Source organism: Hypanus sabinus, chromosome 10 (genome assembly GCF_030144855.1).
Source record: "Hypanus sabinus isolate sHypSab1 chromosome 10, sHypSab1.hap1, whole genome shotgun sequence".
In the NCBI taxonomy this organism is placed as follows: Eukaryota; Metazoa; Chordata; class Chondrichthyes; order Myliobatiformes; family Dasyatidae; genus Hypanus; species Hypanus sabinus.
In genome coordinates, this window is record NC_082715.1 from 104253734 (window position 1) to 104277853 (window position 24120).

Sequence of the window (24120 nt, forward strand, 5' to 3'; positions counted from 1 at the left end):
GCTTGGCTTGAGGTGATTCTGACTCATTTGTAGTCTCTTTGACCCAGAATCTCTTCACTGTTCTAAAGAATTCTTGTTCCTCTCTCCCGATCACGTTCAAAACTTTCTCCGTTGATGTTGAATTATATGATATGATGTTTAGTTAATATGATGTTAATATAATTAACATCATAAAATTCATAATTCAATTTCTTTTATTTGATTGATCATGAATATGGGAAACTGTGATTATATCAGTGTGATTTATATATAATGCATTTTGTGCTATCTTATTTTGATTTATAAGTATCCTTATGAATTCTTTATTTGTGTATATGAAATTTAATAAAAATACAGTATTGGAGAAAAAAATCAACACCTTCCGCTAAGGCTGTGATATAATGGTCACTTCAATTACAAAGGAACTGGAGACACCCTGCCCACACAGCCATTAGCCAAACTATGATATATAAAATCAGTTTTAAACTGCCAAGGTCTTGGTTATTCAATGACTTTAAATGGGGAAGTTAAAGCTGAGAATGTTCTGGCTGGAAAATAAAAGCGTATGAAATAGTTCTCCATGGAATGGCTGGTGAGTGGTAAGTACTATTCAGCTCACTGTTATCAAAGCTTCAGCTGAGCCTTGGTGAACATTGCACAAGCTCAGAACTGGAGCTAAAGTATAGTAGCAGGAATTCCCAACTTTTTTTTATGCCATGGGGCCATACCATTAACTGAGGGGTCCATGGACCCCAAGCTGGGACCCCCACCTTAGAGTGATGTGGACTGCACTTGCAGTCAGAATGGAGATGTCTAGCAGTTACAGTATCTAAGCTCAGCTTGTTCTTCTTAATATATTAGCTTATACAATAACTTTGTCAATATAGTATAATGATATCTGTTTCCATGTGACATAAAAGGAGACGATGTGGCCCATTGAGTCTATGCTCCGAATTGCCAACAAACTCCATCCCACCGCCCCGTTTCTATCATTCACTGACACAATAGGATCAATTTACAGAGGCCATTTATCCTAATGACACATGGGATTTTGGCATGTTGAAGAATTTGATGTACTGTACTTGGAAGAAATCCACACAGTCACAGGAAGCATGTGTAACCTCCCAACTGTCAGGGTCAAAGTTCATAAGTGCGCCCAGAGGGCTGGAACTGCACCCCTGCGCAACCCAGGCAGTGTATTAAATTCCAGTGAAATGCAGCTTGCATCCAGTGCAATGGGATGAAGGACAACTGGAAGCTAGAAAAATGGAACAGTTTTGGTTGCTAGGAGAAGTGTGGGGGGTGTTTCCCCCAGAAACTGGAAAAGTGGGAGGAAGAGAAGCATTCTGTCCCACCAGGCAAAGGCAGGAGCTGGTGAGATGGAAGCCAAAGATAAGTAGAGGAAGCAGGAAGAAAGATATTAGTGACAAGTCAGAGCTGGCTGAGAGATCTCGGACTGCAGGGTAAGGAAATCTTCAGAAGGCAACTCTTGTGAAGCTCTCATGCAGAAGTATTGCCAGGACAGATGAAATGGAAAGGGAGAAAATGCAAATCCAACCCTTTAAAACAATCTTGTTTTGGGGCTCTGGTGTTGAAACCCTACATCATTTCAAAAATCTATAATTATGCACAAATGCCTCTATTTCAGCCCACAGTTCACCAGAGAATGAACTGTTTTTTTAAATTTTTACATCATGAGGAAAATAGCTTTATACTGAAATGTTTTCCTGTGACTAAGTTGTCTTCGTTAAGTGTGAATTTTACCCTTATTTTTATTTGTCCATGCCTCAGTTTTAGTTATTCATCTTTGGTTGACGGAAGTGGTGTTTTATGACTACAGACAAGTCTAGATTCACTGGGGTAATTTTGACAAAATGATAGTGAGAATTGGCAATTGGAAGAAGTACATACAGATATATAGTGAGAGGTCTATTCCTTTCAGCTTTATATTACTTGCCCAGATTTTCAGGTGTGAAGGCATGAATATTCATCACAGTGGTGGAGGTAATGCTGCCGCAAATTACTGTGGATACTTTTCTCTTAAATTCATCTTGAGCTGGGGATTTTAGACATGGCACAATTTAAGCATATTATGTTTCATTAACTGAGTTTCAAAACAAGTGGCAGAATTATTTTGTGTTCTTCCTACTCCGATTCTGTCCTGGGGGAAGAGAGAAAAGTGCCAAATAAGCTGGAATGTCCCGCGTGATATTTCATAATGTCCAATTGTCCTAGCAATTGTTTGCATGAAAATAAAAAAAGATGCTCTTTATGTTGTAAATATAAAACACAACTGGAAACACTGGAGAGAGAGAAACCGAAGTAACTTTTCAGGTTGAAGGCTCTTTGTCAAAACTGGGAAGAGGGGAGGAAGCTTGCAAAGCTGCAGGGAGAGTGGGGAAGGAGGATGTCACAGACAGGTAAAACCCTGCAAAAATGGTTCTGGTTAATGAGTGAATGGGAGTAGTTGGAGAGTGACTGACATAGGCAGAGAAATCAAGTTACTTGAAATTGTAGAAATCAATATTGAGTCCAAAGGGGCAGCAGGCCCAGACTTAAGATGTATCTCAAACTATCAGTATTGATTGTTCTGAGTTAGGGGGGTGGAGCATTAAAGTGATGGGCAATCGGAAACTCAAGGTCTCCACTGAGGACTGAAGTCAGGTGCTCTATAAAGTAGTCAGATGATCTGGTTTCTCCAGAGTCGAGGGAACCAAACCATGAACTTCAAATTCAGTACAAAAGAAATGCAAGTGAATGCTGGAATCACTGCTTGTGTCCCTGGATGATGAGAACGGAAGAGGCAAAAGGACTAGTGTCGCATAGGCAGTGGTTACAAGTGAAAGTGTTATCAAAACGGGGAAAAGGAGAATGTGATGGTGGTATTTGGTGAGAACGGACAGTGGATCACAGAATCAAAAAGGGAATGATCTCAGCAAAACAATGAAAGGGGGTGGAGGGGGGGGGAAGATGTGTCTGGCAGTAGAATTCTTTGTAGCTGCCAGAAATTGTGGAATCTCTGCTGTTGAATGTGAAGGATGTTGTGGAACGTGAGGACCAGATGAACAGGTTTAGTCCTGGAGGAAAGGGTTATGAACAGAAGCTTTGGGAATGGTTGGGATGTGGTCAGGGGCTTTGTTAACTAGGATAGAAGAGAGACCAGAGTTAAGAAGGGAGTCTCATCATTAGATCAAATACAGCGGAGATGGAATAGAGACCGTATTAGAAGCAGAGTGGGAAAAAAAGAGTATTTGAGATATCCTAGGAGTCAATAGGCATATCATTCATGTCAGTGGCTAGCTTACCTCCTGATGTAGAAACAGGAGTGATCCAGAAAAAGAAGAGAAAGGTCAGAGATTAACCACATGAAGGTGAGAGCAGGGTGGAAATTGGTAGCTAAAGTAATGAACATTGAGTTCTGCACAAGTACAGGTGCTGCTTGAGGCTTCGATTCCCTCAGACATTAATCTCAGTTGTGAGGTTGGAATCAGAAAATTTATCCAAACAATTCTCACAGAACTGAGTTAAAAAAGAAGCAATGCGCTTCTCCTATTAGGTTTCCAATAATGTCCACACTACAAATTTAAATCTGATAAAAGCAGTGAAAGCTGAAAAGCGTGCGGCTTTTCTTGCTCCATTGTTTGTAGCTCAGTGGGCACGATGTCTGCACAAGATACATTCCTCACATAGTTCATCTGCTTCACTACAAAAAAACACAGCCAGTATCATCTCTGAAATTAAAAATCTAATTCAATTGGATATGAAACAGGCACCTATGCTAACTCAGCTTTCACCCTTCAGTGGTAACGTACAGTTATACAGCACAGAAACAAGCCCTTCAGCCCAGGGCCCATACTAACCTTGAAGCACCCATTTACACTTAGCGTACTTAGCTGATTTTATTCTCCCAACATTCCCATCAGCTCCTCCAGACTCTTGCACTCACCTACGCACCAGTGTCTATTCTTACTGGCCAACAAGATACAATTGGTCCGCATGTGCTTGGGATAGGGGAGCAAGCAAGATGTCCCAGAGGAGATCCCCACAGTCACAGGGAGGACAGAGATGGTGAAAGGGGTTTAAGGAAGGTCAATCACTTGTTTGGTTGCTAAATGGGGAAGATTTTGGGGCCTTATCTATTTCTTTGGTTAACTTCTTCCTTTTGTTGCATTTTAATGCCACAGTTAATAGCATTACTGCCGATCATTTGATTGAATGCTTTAGGTAAGCTGAAGATAAAAGGCTACTGAGGAGAGCAATGAAATAGGCAAATCTGGAGATAATAAAGGCAATGGTGAGGTTTAGCTGGGCAGGAGCAGGGGTGGTTAATGTGCAGGACATGAAATGTGGGCAGAGCTCTCCTACATGTCAATAAAACCTGCAGGTTGCGAACAGCCAGGATCAGCTTCCAACCATGGGAAAGCTGACCAGAAAATTGGCCTTCTAGAAAGACCAAAACGAGTCAACTAGGAGTTCAGAAACCTGCAAAAACACACACTCAGTAGTCACATTATTAGGTATTTCCTGTACCTAATAAAGTAACAACTGAGTGAATGTTCATGGTCTTCTGCTGCTGTAGCCCGTCTGCTTCAAGGTTCAATATGTTGTGTGTTCAGAGATGCTCTTCTGCACCCTCCTATTGTAACATGTGGTTATTTGAGCTACTGGCACCTTCCTGTCAGCTTGAACCAGTTTGACCTTTCTATTATGACCTCTCTCATTAACGAGATGTTTTCACCCACAGAACTACCACTCACAGGGAGTTTTTTTTTTGTTTTACGCACCTTTCTCTGTAAACTCTAAACTTCTTAGCATGAAAGCCCCAGGAAATTGGCAGTTTCTGAAATACTCTAAACACCCTGCCAGGCAGCAACAATCATTCCATGATCAAAGTCACTTAGGTCACATTTTTACCCAATTCGGAAGTTTGGTCTGGACACAACTATACTTCTTGACCATGTCTGTATGCTTTCATGCATTGAGTTGCTACCACATGATTGGCTGATTACATATTTGTATTAACACGCAGGTGTACCTAATAAAATGGCAACTGAGTGTATGTGAAATTGGTACTTTGGGAGGGAGAGTCACACTAATTTGTCTTGATTTTGCTGGAGCAGGAAGCACCAGATTACTTTACGTAAGCATATCAGCATGGTGTTCCTAGCCAACATTATTCAGCCACCTTGGAGGTCCACCCCCCACTGGGTGACATCTCCTTCCTGCTGCTTTCCAGGCTCTGCCTTGTTCCCCCCAGAGTCTCAGTGTCACATTCAGGCCTCCTGACACAGGCTGCTACGTCACCTGTGAAGCTTTTGTTGCACACACCGAAGATCTCTCTGCATTTGAATGGTATGTACCACAGACAATGGGAGCTCACACTGACATACTGTAGCGGTGTGCTACAAACAGCGCTAAAATTACGACACGGAGTCGGTAACTGCAGTCGAAGGAAAAACTTTATTCGAAAACTTCAGCCTCACTTTTAAGCCTCTGTCAACCGGCCCCCCATGGCGAAGAGGCTCCAAAGCTCTGTGCTCGCAAACCCCCGTAGGCTATCTAATTGTGAGTCGGTTCGCATACGCTAGGAAATGAGCCGCCACATAACCCCCCCCCAGAACCGGCGATACACCCCCCAATGTCCACAGCCTGGGCCAGAACCTGCTTGGGAGGTCGGCCTCTGCGCCGAGGCGCCGGAAACTCGGCCGGTTGCGCCAGGTCCACATGGGCCGGCTTGAGGCGGTCCACCGTGAAAACCTCCATTCTCTGGAACTCCTCCTTCGCCAGTCGGAGCTTGTCCGGGGGAAGCCGCCGAGCACGGGCATGGAGGGGTGGTCCCTGTGTCGGGATGTGGTGCTGTACGCCGTGCCTGGGCATGGCTGCTGTGAACTGCGGTGCCAGAACCGATGGGAACTCCGCCAGGACCCTGGTGAAGTCGTTGTCGGACAGCGTGATGGAGCCGAGGTGAGGGGCTGGCCCAGGGAGAACGTCTGAAAGGTCTCGGCGTGTACCAGTCTCTTCCTGGGCAGGTCAACCAGCAGGCTGTGAGCCCGCAAAAAATCCGCACCCAGAAGCGGTTGGGCTACGGCGGCCAGTGTGAAGTCCCACGTGAACTGGCTGGGGCCGAACTGTAGCTGCACCTGACGGGTGCCATAGGTCCTTACTGTGCTGCCATTCACGGCCCTCAGGGGGGGACCCGGTGCCCTGCTGCGAGTGTCGTAACTTGTCGGAGGTAAAACGCTGACCTCAGCCCCAGTATCGACCAAAAAGCGGCGTCCCGACCTGCTATCCCACACATACAGGAGGCTATCCCGATGGCCAGCCGCCGTAGCCATCAGCGGTGGCTGGCCCTGGCGTTTCCCGGGAATTTGCAGGGCGGGCGGCAACGGCGGGCTTCTGCGCCCCACCGCTGGTGGTAGAAGCACCAGTGGTCATTGGGCCGGGGGTTAGTGGGCTCTGCGGCCAGGCCTGGACTGGTTTGCTGCCGGGAGCGTGGCTGGGAGATCTGTGCGATGGACGCCCCGCTCACCTTTTTGGCGTTCCACAGCAAGTCCGCCCGGGCTGCCACCTTCCGGGGGTCACTGAAATCCGCGTCGGACAGCAGCAGGCGTATGTCCTCGGGCAGCTGCTCCAGGAATGCCTGCTCAAACATGAGGCCTGTGTGTCCCTCGGCCAGAGACAACATCTCGTTCATTAAAGCCGATGGAGGTCTGTCGCCCAAGCCATCCAGGTGCAGTAAACGGGCAGCCCGCTCGCGCCGTGAGAGTCCGAAAGTCCTGAGGAGCAGGGCTTTGAATTCCGTGTACTTGCCGTCTGCCGGGGGCGACTGTACGAACTCCGCGACCTGGGCAGCTGTGTCCTGGTCGAGGGAGCCCACCACGTAGTAGTAGCGGGTGTCTTCTGAGGTGATCCGGCGAACGTGGAATTGGGCTTCGGCTTGCTGGAACCATAGGTCCGGGCGCTGTGTCCAGAAACCCGGCAGTGTCAACGAAACCGCATGAACAGAGGCGGCGTCGGTCATTTCTGGTCCAAAAATCGTTTGGACCGTCGGGGTCACCAATTGTAGCGGTGTGCTACAAACAGCGCTAAAATTACGACACGGAGTCGGTAACTGCAGTCGAAGGAAAAACTTTATTCGAAAACTTCAGCCTCACTTTTAAGCCTCTGTCAACCGGCCCCCCATGGCGAAGAGGCTCCAAAGCTCTGTGCTCGCAAACCCCCGTAGGCTATCTAATTGTGAGTCGGTTCGCATACGCTAGGAAATGAGCCGCCACAATACGATCATTTTCTCCGCAACTCAGATACTTCGATGGCTCTTGCTGTCTCTTTGTTGGCTTGAAGAGTGGCAGAGGCTGATGGGAGTTCTGATAGGCAATTATTAGATTACGAGAGGCACAAAGTGGGTAGGCTCAATGGGCCTTTTTCCAAGGGTTGAAATGTCTAATACCAGTGGGCATGTATTTAAGGGAAGAGGGGGTAATTTCAAAGGAGATGTGAGATGCAAGTTCTTTTGCACAGAGAGTAGTGCGTGTCTGGAATGTGCTGCTTAGTGTGGCGGTAGAGTCACAAGCATCAGAGACTTTTAAGAAATGTTTACGTGGGCACATGAATGTGAGGAAAATGGAAGATATGGACATGGGGTAGGGAGAAGCGATTAGTTTAGTTAGCCACTTGATTACTAATTTAATTGGTCGTGTGCAACATTGTGGGCTGAAGGACCTGTCCAGGAGCTATACTGTTGTATGTTCTGTTGGCGAGGGACAAGGTAGGTGCCATTTCCATTGCCTATTCAATGTGCACTCTTGAATAGCTTCTGTGGTAGCAATGTTGTTAAGGAACTTATGCCATGATATGGAGCAGCCACTCAAATTCTGTCAAATTCTGCTGACAGGAAGTAACAACATGACTCAGTTGTCATGGTTATGAAAAGTTTCTTGTATTTTCTTGTAAAAGTTATGTATAATTTATCTTTTTTCTTGCGAATGATGCTTATCTGATGCTACGTGCCTATGATGTCGCTGCAGGTAAGTTTTTCATGACACCTGTCCATGCACCATATTCCTGCATGTGACAATAAACTTTGACAAGATTAATCGTGGACAAACCCTATGTCATACATCTCAGTCTATGCCCAATAACCTGCAGAGTGTTCTCTCATTGTGATTCAGTCATTGTCTGACCAAGTCTGTCAGATGGGTGTTGTTGAATAGCTGAGCCAATGAGACAATTTGTACCAGAGGTTTGCTACTTTGGTTAGTTTATATAAAAAAGCAGTTTTCAGTTCTTTGGAAATCTGGTCCCTATAACAGGACCTGCCTTCTGCACTGTGCACAGGCTGAGCCAATTTAAGTGCAGAAGAACCTTGGCATTATCCTTCCATGGATTTTAGATCTGGAATACATTGTACAATAGAGAAGAAGCACACACGATGTATTGCATTCATGAGAAATTCGAACATGGACTACTATAGCTTTTGTCCAGGGATATACTGACACCAAAAGCCTAAAGAATAATGACATCCTATCTCATGCATTCTACCCAGAGCCAGACTTAAACCAGTTCATCCCTGATTATGTCATAAGCCTTTGAAGCAACCTTCACGAGATTCAGAATGGATTTGGTTCCTTGGGACAACATTGGGAAGGGTGATAAACACAAAAACATAAAAACATAAGAAATAGGAGCAGGAGTAGGCCATCCGGCCCATCGAGCCTGCCCTGCCATTCAGTAAGATCATGGCTGATCTGTCTGTAAACTCAGCTCCATCTACCTGCCTTTTCCCCATAACCCTTAATTCCCTTAATACGAGGGGTGATAGATAAGTTTGTGGCCTAAGGTAGAAGGAGTCAATTTTAGAAAACCTAGCACATTTATTTTTCCTACATTTACACATTTAGTCCAGTGGTCGTGGAGCATACAGATCCCTTCTTTGTAGAAGTCAGTGTCTTGGACCTCCAGGAGTGGTCCACAGCATGGGGTGATTGATAAGTTATTACCTTCAAACTTACCGCATTTTCACTCAGAGTTGAACTGCACGTGCATGTAATGAGAGCTGTATAACTCATCTCCTTCTACCTTAGGCCATGAAGTTATCATCACTCCTGCTCTGGACCACCTGGAGGTCAAGATGCTGTCATTATACACACGTGCAGTTCAACTCCTTGAGTGAAAATGCAGAAAGTTTGAAGTTAATAACTCATCTCCTTCTTCTTTAGACCACAAACTTATCAATCACTCCCGCTGTGGACCACTTCTACAAGGGAGGGATCCGTATGCTCCACGACTGCTGAACTAAGTGTGGACATGTAGGAGGGGACTATGTTGAAAAATAAACATGCTAAGTTTTCTAAAATTGACTCCTTCTACCTTAGGCCACAAACCTATCAATCAGCCCCCATATGTAAAAACCTAACTGTATATATAATATATACTAAATATATTTAAGATATTTAGGGAAGAAGCTTCAACTGCTTCCCTGGGCAGAGAATTCCACAGATTCACCACTCTCCAGGGAAAAACAGTTTCTCCTGATCTCCATCCTAAATCTTCTCCCCTGAATCTTCAGACAATGTCCCTTAGTTCTAGTCTCACCTACCAATGGAAACAACTTTCCCACTTCTATCTTATCTATCCCTTTCAAAATTTTGTATGCTTCTATAAGATCCCCTCTCATTCTTCTGAATTCCAGAGAGTATAGTCCCAAGTGACTCAATCTCTCCTCACAGGTTAACCCCTTCATCCCTGGAATCAACCAGGTGAACCTCCTCTGAACGGCCTCCAAAGCCAGTATATCCTTCCTCAAGTATGGAGACCAGAACTGCATACAGTAATCCAGGCCCTGTATAGTTGCAGCATGACCTCCCTGCTCTTGAATTCAACCCCTCTAGCAATGAAGACCTACATTCTATTTGCCTTCTTAATAACCTGTTGTACCTGCAAGCCAACTTTTGTGATTCCCAAGTCCCTCTGCACAACAGCATGCTGCAATCTTTCACTATTTAAATAACAATATACTCTTCTACTATTCCTTCCAAAGTGGATGATCTCGCATTTACCAACATTGTATTCCATCTGCCAGGCCTTGGCCCACTCACTTAACCTATCTGTATCCCTCTGCAGACTCCATATCCTCTGTACAATTTGCTTTTCCACTCAGTTTAGTGTCATCAGCAAATTTTGCTATGCTACACTCAGTCCCCTCTTCCAAATCATCAATGTAAATGGTAAACGGCTGCAGGCCCAGCACCGAGCCTTGTGGCACCCCACTCACCACCGACCACCAGCCGGAGAAACACACATTTTATACCAACTCTCTGGCTTCTATTGGTTAACCAAGCATGCCAATACACTTCCTCCAACTCCATGCATCCATATCTTATTTATAAGCCTCTTGTGTGGGGATTTTAACTTCCACATAGATTGGGTGAATCAGGTTGTGTTTGTTGTGTTTATTGTATAATTAAAAGATTAATAGTAAAATAAAATGACTGCCTCAAATCTCACAGCTCAGCTCCTGAACAAAACTGTAATAGTACTTATAATGTGTGTGATCAACAAAACCATTTAACCATACTTAGTTGATGAATTTGCCAAGAGTCTCATCATGAGGTTCCCACAACTGCACCACAAAACATCACCAATCACCCACAGGACTCCACCCTTAAAGCCCAGACTTCCGCCAAACCTTACACGTAGGCGCTGACATAGGTTCCTGCTTACCACAGCATAAACTAAACACAACTAATATGTCAAAAATTCACCAGCTTTCACAATTAATATAACTCCTCCGCACAAAATGAATATCAAAAAGATTCTTTGAACAAATTATTTCATATTCAAGTTAATTTTTTCACTCCAGTGCACAATTTCTAACTGCCTTGACTCAACTGAATTGTTCATATTGAATATGGCTTTCTCCATAATCCCAGCTCCAAGATACTACCCATCACCTGCTCTGTGAAATCACTTCCTCTCATCACAGCACTCAACACTCTAGAAATGCTGGAGACAAGCTGGTGCAGTGGAAATTGTCCCGGCTTAATCATCAAACTGTCAAAGACAACAAACAGCATTTGATAAAATTAAGAACACTTCAGAAGTCCCGATGAAAATTTATAAAGTAAGTTATAGATATTTATCCCTTCAACAGAAGTCCTTCAAGTACCTGGTTAGTGGGGAAGTTATGTCCAGTACAAGCTGAAACTCTCTTCGATGATGAATCCAGAAATGCTCTCTAAAGTATTCATTTTCACAAAATGTACTTATGGAGAAAGTTAACAGTAGTTCAAAAAATGAAAGTCAGTGGTGAATGCATGACGGAAAACATACTGGGGGAAAAGTAGCTCCCCATTCTGTAGGATGCTGGTACCAGTAATGGGATGGGAAAAAAATGGAACAGGTTCCAACAACACTGGCCAACGGCCATCATCCTGAAAGAAAGGATACTTGTGGGATTTAATCTGGTAATCATGTAGCAGGGTGGCGATACATCTCTTCCAAAGGAGGTGTAAGGTGCTTCTTCCCTCCGCTGCTCACCCTTGGGCAAGGTGTAGCACCTGCTCAGCCCCCCAGTCAGGGTCATGGGATCCAATGGGAGCCGATGGTGGGCCGTCACATGAGCAGCTGGTGCATATCAGAAGTTGGTTACCCTATCACTGACACTAAACGGACAATCTCTGAAGAGTATTGATAATGCCTGGGGTCACCCGTCTTGTAGACACTGCCCAGAAGAATGCAATGGCAAACCACTTTGATAGAAAAATTTCCAAGAACATGGGACCATGATCACCTCCTTGATATGAAACAGCACAGACTCATCATGATGGTGAATGTGGTAAATGTGTGGTGACATGTGTAGGGGGAATACATCAAAAATAAGCATCTTATGTACAGCTTCATCACCACACCATGGGATTAAGACAGAAAAATTCAAAATTTATTATCAGTAAGGTAGAGCAGGTGCAGAAAAGATTCACAAGTTTGCTGCCCGGATTGGAGGGCAGACAAATCAGGGCAGGCCAGATTTGCTTTCCCCGACCAAAGGAGGCAGGTAGGTAACATGAAATTATGAAAGAGGTAGATAGAGTAAATGGGTAAAGTCTGTTTCCCATGGTGTGGGGGTCAAAGCTAAAGGACTCATGTTTAAGGTGAGATGGAGGAGGTTCAAAGATGATGTGAGGACTAAACTTCTGAGAGAATAGATGGAATAATCTTTCAGAGGCGGTGGTGAAGGCACAAGATTTAAGAAACTTCCAGACAGGTACTTGAATGCACAAGGAGTAGAATGGTATGGAATTAATGTGGGCAAGTAGGATTAGTATAAGTAAGCATAATGGCTGGCGCAGATACAGTGGGCCAAAGGGCCTGTTGCTATGCTGTACAACTCTATAGCTCTGTAAGTAGTTCTCATAAAGTTCATAATTTACAGTGCAGAAGGAGCCTATTCTACACTGACGAGGTGAGAGAAGGTTAGGAATGCAGTGTGTTGGTGGAAATGTTTGTTTACTTTGTACTGGCTGGCTGCTGGTATTTGTGGTGGCTAGATGTTAACAGAGAGTCTGAGGCCTAGTGCCTGGGGCTTGAATGTCTACCATTCCCTACCCAATGTAACACTAAATTCTGAACTGGGTGTTTCACCTACCTGAGGGTAAAAATTGTTTTGCAGCAGATGGTAACTGGAGCAATTCAAAAGCAAAAATACTGGATCTCTGGAAATTTGGAATGAAAAGAGAGATGCAGGAAATGCTCAGCAGTTTAGACAGCAAACATGGAAAAGGACTTAACCTTTTCCTGCCTTTATCAATTCTGTTTTTATTTTAGGAATTGAAGAAATTTGTTTATCTCCTCAGGCCTGTGAAATCATGGCAAGCATGTGACCCAACTCCAATAGAACTCTTTGATAGCACTTAACTCCTTTGATTAAGAATGATCTATCTGTCTCAGATTTGGACAATTGACGTCAATTGTCATCTGCAAACTGCTATGCCCCTGCACCAAGAAATGTTCCCTAACTCCTGGACGACTTCCTGTGAGTTATAGGTCAAGCTTTCTAATCATGGACTCCCCCAACATGAAACATTTTCCACCATCGTTGTCTGCTTACGCTTTAGTAAGCGAGCCAGGCTCGCCCTCAGCTTCCTCTGCGCTAGGGAAAAGAAACCCAGCCTGGGCAGTCTCTCATTATATCTGTAATGCACCAAACCAGGCAACACCCTGGTGAATCTCTGCATTCTATCCAATGCAACAGTCTTCCACATAGAGATAAGAACTGTAGACAGTACTCCAGGTGTAGCCTAACTGAAGTTTATTAATTTAGAGATACAGGCTCTTCCAGCCCAGCAACCCACCTACTTAACCCCAGCCTAATCACAGGACAGTTTACAAAGGCCAATTAGCCTACCAACCAATATCTTTGAACTGTGGGTGGAAACCAGAACAACGTGAGGAAATCCACATGATCACGGGAGAACATACAAACTTCTTACAGATGACATCGGAATTGAACTCTGAACCCCAACGCCCAAACTGTAATTCCTGCACAATGCCAGGCTTCAGGTTAGTGTACCAGTCCATCTGTTGCCATCCAGAAACTCATGATCCAGAAACACAGGCTGAAGAACAGCAGGATTCAATTGCTCAAAATCAAGCCTTCATGTCAATAGAATGAAATCTTTGCAACATGAACAATCTGCTTCAAAAGTAACAAACTCCTCTGGGAGTTTGGGAAATATTGAACAATCAATGGCAACGATGGTGTTTTCTAACTTCACACACATGGGAGCAATGTTGCTGGGCATTTATGTTTTCCCGCTATATACAACCTTCAATCTGCCATGGAAACCTATCCACATCAGCAAGAGTGTATTCCATAGGAGATATCCATCGGCCAATGAAATTGATCCGTACTGAATTTGATTCGAGCTAACAGTTCTGAAAACACTCTTTACCTGACATGTGGTGCAGCTGAGAAGCATTTACTAAAAGTAATTACTGCAACTGCTTGGAGACTCTGGGCATCTCCTTCCTCTGCACCTATACCATTGGAGCATATGCTGGCAGAATAGCAGAGCGTCATAGATTGCAATTTTTTGATGCAATTTCTGCTGAAAGGGAAGTACCATGGACTTGAATGACATCACCACTGTGTGAGTGACAAAAGGAAAACACTCGAGGTGGAGTAACTTGCACTCAGAGGTGTGCCAATCCACTTTCTTGAAGAGGGAGACTTCACCAGAAAATGGACACAAAGATTTCAAACCATGTGCAGAACAAATTCTATGCACAGCAGACATTTTAAAAAGTACAAATAGTCTAACTTGATGATGTAGAGTTTAAAAATCTCAATTCTCTTTGAAGAAAGGAAGGGGCTGCTTGCTGACCCACTGCTGTGTGATAGTCTTTTCACAGATAACCAAAATAAATTAAACTGAAATACTATAATTCATAATTCACTTTATTTTTCAAAATAACTCTTAACATTTTCAACTTATCTTGATGACTAGTAGGTTCAGCTGATAAAGAATATAACATACTGTATGGTTAAGGCTTTTCTCTCATATAATTGTATGATGCAGTACCATACTGCTACATCATGTGTAAGGCTATACTTGCTTCTGAAGAATTACTGAACATCACTCCAACAAAACAATACTACTGATTACAAATTATTGTTTAAAAACAACTCTGCTCCTGATCCTTGTCATTTGTTCTATCAAGATGGCCACAACAAGAAAGAATCATCTTATCCTCTGATAAAGAATAACACATGCAAGTAAATGTGCCTCAGCAGTTCCCTTAGGCTGAGGGCTGCTTTCATACCTCATATTCCCAGGTGAGGTACTCCTTAGCTTCCAAGCATCACAGATGAAAATCCATTACAAACAATTACAAGTGATGGATAACATTTTGAATTATTTCTACAATGGTCTTGCACTTTTGATTTAATTACTGCAGGTTAACAAATCACTCATTGAGGGAAGGAGTCAATATTTTATAGTAATAGTTTTAACCTCCGTGAAAAACTCAAATGAGTCTTTGGCCCCTTCTCTACCAACTCCAGAGGCCTTCATGCCACCAAATGGCAAATTCAGATCGCGAATGAGCCAGCAATTGGTCCATACCATGCCAGTATGAAGCTTCTTGGCAACCCGATGTACCCGGCCAACATCTCGTGACCATACAGTGGCAGCCAACCCATACTTCACATTGTTTGCTCGCTGGATAACCTCTTCCTCACTTTCAAAAGGTACAACACAGGTCACTGGGCCAAAGATCTCCTCTTGCATACAGCGTGAGCTATCCTTTACTTCTGTGATCACTGTTGGCAACAGAAAGTAGCCAGTTTTGTTTTTATCAGGAATGTCCAAGGAATCAATTCCTTCGCCACAAAGAATCTTAGCTCCTTCAGTTTTGGCTAGGTCAATATAACTCTTTACCTGTTTGGGAAACAAAGGTAATGCTGTTAGCAAGAAGACTGATTCCATTACTCATACAAAACAAGCAATTAAACCTAAATGCTGATTAATGTTAGCAAGTAATATACTAACATTTGTAACTTCAAATAATTTACAAACATTTTACAAAATTGGATATTGGGTAATAATTAAGAATACAGTGTCATGAAAAAGAACAAAAATATCCCAAAGGCTTTCTGAAGATTGGCAGAAATGGCAATGTGGAAGAGTAAAGACAAGTAAAGCAGTGTGTACAGGCAAAACAACTTATGGATATATTATGCAGATGAAGAAGTAAGAATAACACTGACAGAGCCCAAACAGACATGGTGCTGAAAAGGTAAGGGATTTGTAAAAAAAAACGTCTGCATATTATAGACTCCAAAAGTAGGCAATAGAGCTAGTAATTATTGAATGGATAGGGGGAAAGAGACTTCATGCATGTGAAAATGTGAATGGTGGAATTGTGGACGGGTAGCAGTATACATTCATAAGGTCACAGAGCAATACAGCACAGATTCAGGCCTTTCAGCCCAAATGAACCATGCTGACCATAATGCCCACCCACCTAGCTCCAATTTCCTGCATTTGGCCTATGTCTCTCTAAGCCCATCCCTCCATGTACCTGTCCAAGTGTTTCTTAAATGATATTGTTCTACCTGCCACAACCACTTCTTCTGGTAGCACATTCCACATACTCATCGCCCTCTATATGTCCTCAGGTCCCTTTTAAATCCTTCCCTTCTCACCCCAAATCTAAGCCCATACTTTTGGAATCCCCGAGCCTGGGGAAAAGACTCTTATAATTTTAAACATTTTAATAAGTAAAGGCCTAGCTTGGCCAACCTCTCCCTATAACTCAGACACTGAAGTCCTGCCAAAATCCTCATAATTTTCTTCTGCACTCTTTTCAGCTTAACCACATTTTCCCTTTAAGAAAGAGAGAGTCCAATATTTTACATTGTACTCCAAATGTGGTCTCACCAATGACTTATACAACTGCAACATAATCTCCCAACTCTTACAATGCATTGCCATGACTGATGAAGACCACCATGCTGAACCCCTTTATTCACCACCCTGTCTACTGCCATGAAGGAACTATGCACTTGTATGTCCAAGTCCCTCTGTTCCATTACACTCCCTGATGCTCTGTCATTCATAGTACAAGTCCTACATTGGTTTGACTTTCCAACATGCATCACCTCACATTTAACTGTATTGAAAATCATTTGCCGCTCCAGAGACCAGTATCTTAAATGATCAGCATCCCTTTGTAACTACAACACCTCCTAACTTTGTCATCTGCAAACTTATGACCAAGCCTTGTGCATTCACATCCAACCTACTTATATGCATAATCTTAACACCAATTATTGTGGCACACCACTAGTCACCGGTCTCCATTCTGAGAAATGACCTTCAAGCACCACCTTCTGCTTCCTACCTCTGAGCCAATTTTGAAGCCCCCTAATTGGCTTTCCCTGGATTCCATGGAACCTAACTTTCCAGACCAACCTACCACATGGGACCTTGTCAAAGGCCTTGCTAAAGTCCAAATAAACTACAAATACTGCCCTGCTCTCATCTACCTTTTCAGTTACCTCTTCAAAAACTCTAAATAGTTTGTCAAAAACTGACTTTACATGCACAAAATCATTTGACTGCTCCTAATTAGACTATGTCTATCTCAATGCTGGTAGATCCTGTCCCTCGGAATCCTCTCCAGCAACCTCCCCACAAATGATGTGAGGTTGACTGGCCTGTAGTTCCCTGGATTGTCCTTGCTACACTTCTAAAACAATGGAACAATAGTAACCTCCTTCCCGTCACCAGTGGGGCTGACAATGAAGCAACTTCCTAGGTTAAGGCCTCTGCAAGTTCTCCTCTACTCTCCCGAAGTCTGAGGATGCTCAGTTTGCTTCTTAATGTCCTGTAAGGCTGCAAATACCTCCTCCCTAGTAATAGAAATATTCTCCAAAAACACCCACTTACGTCTTGAACAACCATGATTTTCTCTTCAGTAAACACCGTTAAAAACCTCTCTTATTTTCGGTGGCTCAAGACAATCTCTAAGGGAACATACTTTCTTCTGAACCACCCTTCTACTTGTAATGCTATAAAACCTCTTAGGGTTTTCCATATCTTACCTGTCAGCTCCATTGCAAACCTTCTCTTTGCACTCCTAATTTCCCTTTAAAGATTATTTTTAATCTATTTATAGTCATCAAGGGACTTGCTCAATCCCAACCTCCAAAAATGAATACATGTTTTCATCTTCATGTTGAACACAGCCTCAGTATCTCTCACCAGTCAAAGTTCCCTAAACTTGCCAGGTTTACCCTTCACCTTAACAGGGTGCTCCTGATCTCTTGTTATCACTCTTAAAATTCTCCCACTTGCTGTTCATTGTTTTCCTTTCAAACAGGCTCATTCATCGACCTCTGCTAGATCCTTCCTAATTCCTCCAAAGTTAGCCCTGCTGTAGTGAAGTACCCTTATCTGTGAACCTTTCCCATTCTTTTCTATCACTTATCTTAAAACTAGTAGAACTGTGGTCAGTAAAGCATAGTTTCACTCTGACTGCCACAGCAATTAACACACACAAAACATGGGAGGAACTCAGCAGGTCAAGCTGCATCTGTGGAGTGAAATATACAGTCAACATTTCGAACCAAGATCCTTCATCAGGACTAGAAAGAAAGGTGTCAGATGTCAGAATAAAAGGATTGGGGGAGGACAGGTCACAGTCGGATCAATGTATTTAGCAGGAATTAAAATTTAAAATTTGCGTGACCCCCATAGAAACATAGGTGGAAGGGCAGGCAGGAGAACTTTGAAATAGTCAAGTTATGAGACAACAGACACAAGTATTTCAACATGGTTAAGGTTGGCACAAGTTAAGTGAAGTTAGGAGGAATTGGGTGATGTAATGTAGGTGTAAATAGGGAATTTTAGTTGATGACATGATTACGAGGGTCATCTGTAATTTAGAATTGTTAATAATCTCATTAAATCTCATCAAATTGTTTCCAGTCAATTTCACATGTGTACACTTTCCAGCTGGCAACAGATACCAGACCTGAAATTTTCCTCATACCCAACCTACACATGAGAGCTTACTTTCTACTGCATGAGGTTAGACCTATGAGCACAGAGAAGGGACCAATCTAAAGTTCTGCTGTTCTCAGCTCAGTTTCTCAAAAACTGTATTAACTGTCTCTTGGTGCCCTCATCAACCAAGGCATTAAGAAGACAAGTTGGGATGACCTGTTTCAGATGCACAAACAGTTGATGAGACAATGCTTAGAGTATTGTGCAGATCTGGTCACCACACTACTAGAATGATGTGATTAAGCTAGAGAATGTGGAATAGGTTTACAAGAATTTTGCCTAGATGGCAGGGCTTGAGTTATGAGGAAGATTGGATGGACTGGATCCGTTTTCTCAAAAGGAGGCTAAGAGGTGTGACATAGATAGGGTAGATAGCCAGTGTCTGTTTCACATAGAAAGGGTTGTCTAGAACTAGAGGGCAGAGGTATGTGAGAGGGAGGAGGCTTAAAAGAGTTCTGAGGGGTAGATTTTTCACAGCAAGAGTAGGTGGTATTTTGAATGTGTGGTCAGAGGATGTGATGGAGGTAGGAGCAGTAACAAGGTATAAGAGGCACCTGGTCAACAGTAGACCATCAAAATGGTGGGTCAAATAGGCCTGTTGCTTTGCTGTACTATTCTATTCATCTTTTGTTATCAAGATATGAGGCTTCTCAGACTCATTTACCCAATGAAGAAGCCTCCCTCTCACTGAGATTCACATAGTGTTCAAGTAAGTAGTTCCATTTAACATTTTACTTCAGAATCTAGGCCACTTCCCTGTAGATAACTAATGTGTCTTGTTCACTGGTCCTATCGACCTTCATCCTGCTAAATGCCACTGACATGCAGGCAATGAGTTTGGGTCAGATATAGGTTTCACCCTGGATACAGCAAAGCTGAGGTTTCTGAACAAGAACTCAGGATCCAGGTACTGGATAATTTCAAGATGCTCACCAGTAATTGGTGGATAAGAAGGCACACACAAATTTAGGGCATGCAAGTTATAGACAAAAGCATATTTACATTCATTTTTTAGAAGAACAATATTTTAATTAATGCTTTCAAACAAAAAGCCCAAAATGAAAAATTTAAAGCATATTTTCATTTAATAAATTGCACTTCTATTTGAAACGCCAGCATGGATCCAGACCTTTTCCATGTGCTCTCTACTGATGAGGGCTCCCATATTGGCAGTTGGGTCTGAAGGTATGCCAACCTTCCACTTTCTGGCACCTTCCACAAACTTCTCCAAAAATTCACGGTAAATATTCTTCTGCACAAAAATTCTGCTTGTGCACAGACAGACTTCACCCTGGAAAAAGAGAAAAGGAGTTCCCGAACTGAATTCTGTTTTAAGTAATAAAAGTTTCACAGAGGGGGATGGTGAATAAGGAGATGGAGGGAGGAAGAAACTGAAAGAAAGACACTCAACACACACAAAATGCCAGAGGAACTCAGCAGGTCAGGCAGCACCTATGGAAGCAAATGACCAATTGACATTTGGACTGAGACACTTCAGCAGTAGTTATTTTAATGGTCTGAAAATGTAACGTTAAATTCAGCTTTGCTTTAATTACAGCCTTTTTAAAATGCCCTTGCAAAACACTGCTCTCTCATAGAAACTCAAGTTGATCCCTAATAATGAATGAGAATATTCTTTCCTAATGGGCCTCAAAATTGAGTTCTTAATCTTAGTCTTAATCTTAATCTTAGTTCTTAATCTTTAAGGCTCTGCCTGGAGCCAACAACAAGTTTACTCTAAACCTTTCAGAAGCCCATGATTTATTTGGCACAGAAGCTGTGGGTCCTGCAATATCCATCATCAAGGAGACCCATCACCCTAGCCATGCCCCATGCCCCATGCCCCCTTCTCATTGTTGCCATCAGGTAGAAAGTACAGGAGCTCAAAAATTCAGACATCAAGATTCAACCGTAGCTTCATCATCATTGCCTTCAGGTTCTCAAACTGACCCAAAAAGCCATAATTTCCTTCAACCTGCACTAATGTTATGATAATTTTTGTCATGTAAGACATATACTTCTACATTAATTTAAGTTTATATAATTTATGATTGCCATATTTGGAATACATTATGCTGCTAACTTTCATAGCCTCTATATCCCAGGTGTATATGCCCATGACAATAAACTTAAATTTGCACAGATAAATTGGCCCCAATTGGCCACTTGCACACATTAATTCACTTCTGGCAGCCAACTTCCCAATGAGAACTTACTGTGCAGTAGAAATAATAGGTGAGTTTACATTTCCCACCCACCTGGCTTCACCTATCCCCTTCCAGCTAGTTTTCTTTCCCTTCCCTCCACCGTTTTTATTCTGGCATCTTCTCCCTTCCTTTCCAGACATGAAGAAGGGTCTGGACCTGAAATGTCAACTTTTTATTCATTTCCATTGATGCTGTCTGACCTGCTGCACTCTCCAATTAGTCCACCTATAACTACCAACTACTTTACCTTCTTTAGTTCAGTTTTTTAAAGCAATCTCATTGAGCAGGATTTTATTATCTCTCCTGGTATCTCTTAATGCAGCTTGAAGTCAACTTTGGTCTGATACTGCTCTGTTGAAGGGCTTTGGAATATTTATACAGTTAAAGTTGCCACATAATGCTAATTATTGTTATTACCCAGGTATTTTGTTTCGACTGCCTAGTATATTATACAATTGCTGCTTTACCTCACTATCATGTTGCTCTTGTGATTTCTCCCCCGTTCCCATACAGGGGCATTGACGATTTTAACTTGCTATGCCTATTGAATATTTTCTCTACTAGGGTGCTTCAAAGTTTATATTCTAATTTGATAGGGATGCTTAAATATATATATTTTTTTACTTTCATCGCCTGTTGTCTCAGATGGAGAGAAAGAAGCAATTTATTTAACAGGTAGCCAATCCAACATCACATACTTTAAAAATTACACAAAGCTTAGACTATTCTCAAACATCTTCAATTAATTTAGAACTTCCGGTAGCAATATGCTCCATTGATTCTGCTGCCAATTACCTTTCAAAAAGTCAAATGGGAGTTACATTTGACTAGAGAATTCAGTGGAAATTAAACAAGGAATCTTGAATGGCTTTCTGAAACAGCATTGGATAAATTCTGCTAGATGTGGAAAAGTTTTGTGGGGATCTCCTTCCTTGCCATCATAGTTGAAAAAACATCAAAGCTATTGTTTTATCTTACTTCAGGCAAAAACGGATTTTGTACTTGCATGTCTGTCAATATGGTACTGTGAACAGCGTATGTTTTTTAACATCCTCTGAAAGCAGCAAATAATAGCAACTCACCCAGTCCTCATCTTGTATCTACTGGCTATAGTACTCTAGTTTCTAGGATTTATTTCCAATATGAACATAGAACACAGAATAGTACAGCACATTACAGCCCTTCGGCCCACAATGTTGTGCTGACCCTCAAACCCTGTCTCCCATATAACCCCCCCCCACCTTAAATTCCTCCATATAGCTGTCTAGTAGTCTCTAGTAGACTGGATATGAACCGGTCATATCCAGCCTTTTTGCTTCCCCTGATCCCTGATCCCTGGCAGCCGTGGTCGAACCCTGAAGACACTGATTGTTTTGTTGGGAATTGCCTGGTTTTTTTTGAGGAAGGATTTGTTTTCTTATTACTGTAGTTTCTGCACTGAGTACCCTTATCACTCACCCTGCTGAAGTTACAAATCAACTCCTATTTGTAATACTTTGGTATGATTTGTCTAAATCTGATCATTATGAGTTACCGTCAGAAAAAAAAATTGTTGTAAGAATCTAAGTTAACCACTAACGTTGTGCAGGCAAGGCAAGACATTTATTATCAGCAATTCCTTTCTAATTCACTTTTTCTTTCTATATTATCATGTATTGCACTGATCTGCTGCCGTAAAGGTAACAAGTTTCACAACATGTACCAGTGATATTAAACCTAATTCTCCCACAGACTCTGATCCTCCAATAGACTTTTGCAACACATTCATCCTGTCTGATTTATAAATGATTTCTGTCTGGGGATGACATATCAATGCCCTTTAAATGTCTCACAAGACACTCTGGTGTCAGGATAAGCAATAAATCTTGTAATAACACATCCTAAGTAATATGTAAAATGATACAATAAAAATAGACATTTCCTTTAATAGAGGGGAATTATAAGCTTATTCAAAACTAGAGTAGTTCATTTGTTTTAATCTTTAATCCTTAACAGTTGTACACAGGGACAGTCAGTGTCTGGTTAATGTCCTACCTGATTAGTAAAGCTGGATCGTACAGTAGTTGGGATGCATTCATCAAGGTCTGCATCATCAAAGATAAGGGCTGGGTTCTTCCCCCCTAACTCCAGGGAGAGTTTCTTGCAGTATGGGGCACTCTTCTCTCTAATGTGCTGTGCTGTGAGTGTGCTCCCAGTGAAGGAGATCAGCGGCACGTCGGGGTGAGAAACAATTGCCTCCCCTGCTTTTGGGCCAGACCCAAATACTATGTTCACTACACCAGGTGGAATGCCTAAGACAAGAAAGAAAATTATGGTCAAATAGCAAAAAGGAATAGGCTAAGTATTTGACATTGGATGTGATGCAGTAGAAGTTAAAGTCACATTGACTTTTCCAAGAAAGCAAACCTATGAATTAGCTTCAGAGAAACATTGACTCCCAAAAACATATTGGCACTGATTCAGAACAATACAACCAGTTCTTTACAATCCTGGAAGAGTAGGGTCAATGATTCTGGCCACAACAAAAAGTGTCACAGAAAAATACAATCTGTAGAGGCTGGAAATCTGAAATAAATGCAGGAAAATCTGAAAATAGTTGGTTAGTCATGCAGCATCTGTGGTGAAAGAAACAAATGTAAAATTCCTGGTCAATCACTTTTCATCAGAATTGTGCCGGCAATGAGGGATCTCTGCTGTGGTAGCAAGAAACATGCAAACTGACTTCAAAACAACTTGGATTAAGAGGGTCAACAGAGATGTTCGGTATCTGTTAGTTACTATCACTCTACCTGCTTCATCCAGGAGCTTGCACATCATCCAAGCAGTGACTGATGTCATTTCACTAGGTTTGGCAACAACAGTGTTGCCAGTGGCAATGGCTGGAGCTATCTTCCAAGTCAAGAGGTAAAGTGGTAAATTCCAGGGGCTGATAAGGCCAGCTGAAGAAACAGAGAAGGAACTGAGATTAGCTACACTGCAATGCGTGTAATTTTAACCATTAATAATACAAAGGTGCAGCTGATAACTGATTTACTGACAAAATATTTTCAACATTAAGAGTTTTGTGTTGATACCTTCAAACCAGCAGAAAATAAGCCAAGTAATTTCTTTGCAATCCAAGGACACCCCTCGTTTCAGGTTTTGTTTGAACTACTGAAGCATTGGCACCAAACAGTATTAGTGATTTTGGTGTCAATTTAGGACATGGCACATTCTGAGAATGAACGTGGATGGATATAGGAAGTGGATATGGGTTCAGTGGGAAGAAGTGGCAGAAAGGTGAGAGTGAGAGTGAGAAAGAAAGATGATGTCTCCAAAATGTTAAGAATTCATATGTGACAAGGTCTAGCAGGTGTGACAAAAATATC

The 24120-nt window shown here is 42.4% G+C and overlaps 2 protein-coding genes across 2 annotated transcripts in view; one reads left to right on the forward strand and one right to left on the reverse strand.

Moving 5' to 3' along the window:
* Positions 1–453: 453 nt before the first annotated feature.
* The window catches only part of LOC132400923 (craniofacial development protein 2-like), a 93835-nt gene continuing 70168 nt past the window's right edge, over positions 454–24120 (forward strand). The window contains exon 1 of the mRNA XM_059982478.1: positions 454–578. The gene's annotated coding sequence lies outside the window, so the exon portion shown is untranslated. The remainder of the gene's footprint in view (positions 579–24120) is intronic.
* The window catches only part of aldh8a1 (aldehyde dehydrogenase 8 family, member A1), a 42903-nt gene continuing 33196 nt past the window's right edge, over positions 14414–24120 (reverse strand). Inside the window, exons 5-8 of the mRNA XM_059982459.1 lie at positions 23542–23691; positions 22787–23043; positions 19675–19836; positions 14414–15413 (exon numbers count right to left, since the gene is read on the reverse strand). Of these exons, the coding sequence (XP_059838442.1) occupies positions 14961–15413; positions 19675–19836; positions 22787–23043; positions 23542–23691 (1022 nt within the window). The 3' untranslated portion in view covers positions 14414–14960. The remainder of the gene's footprint in view (positions 15414–19674; positions 19837–22786; positions 23044–23541; positions 23692–24120) is intronic.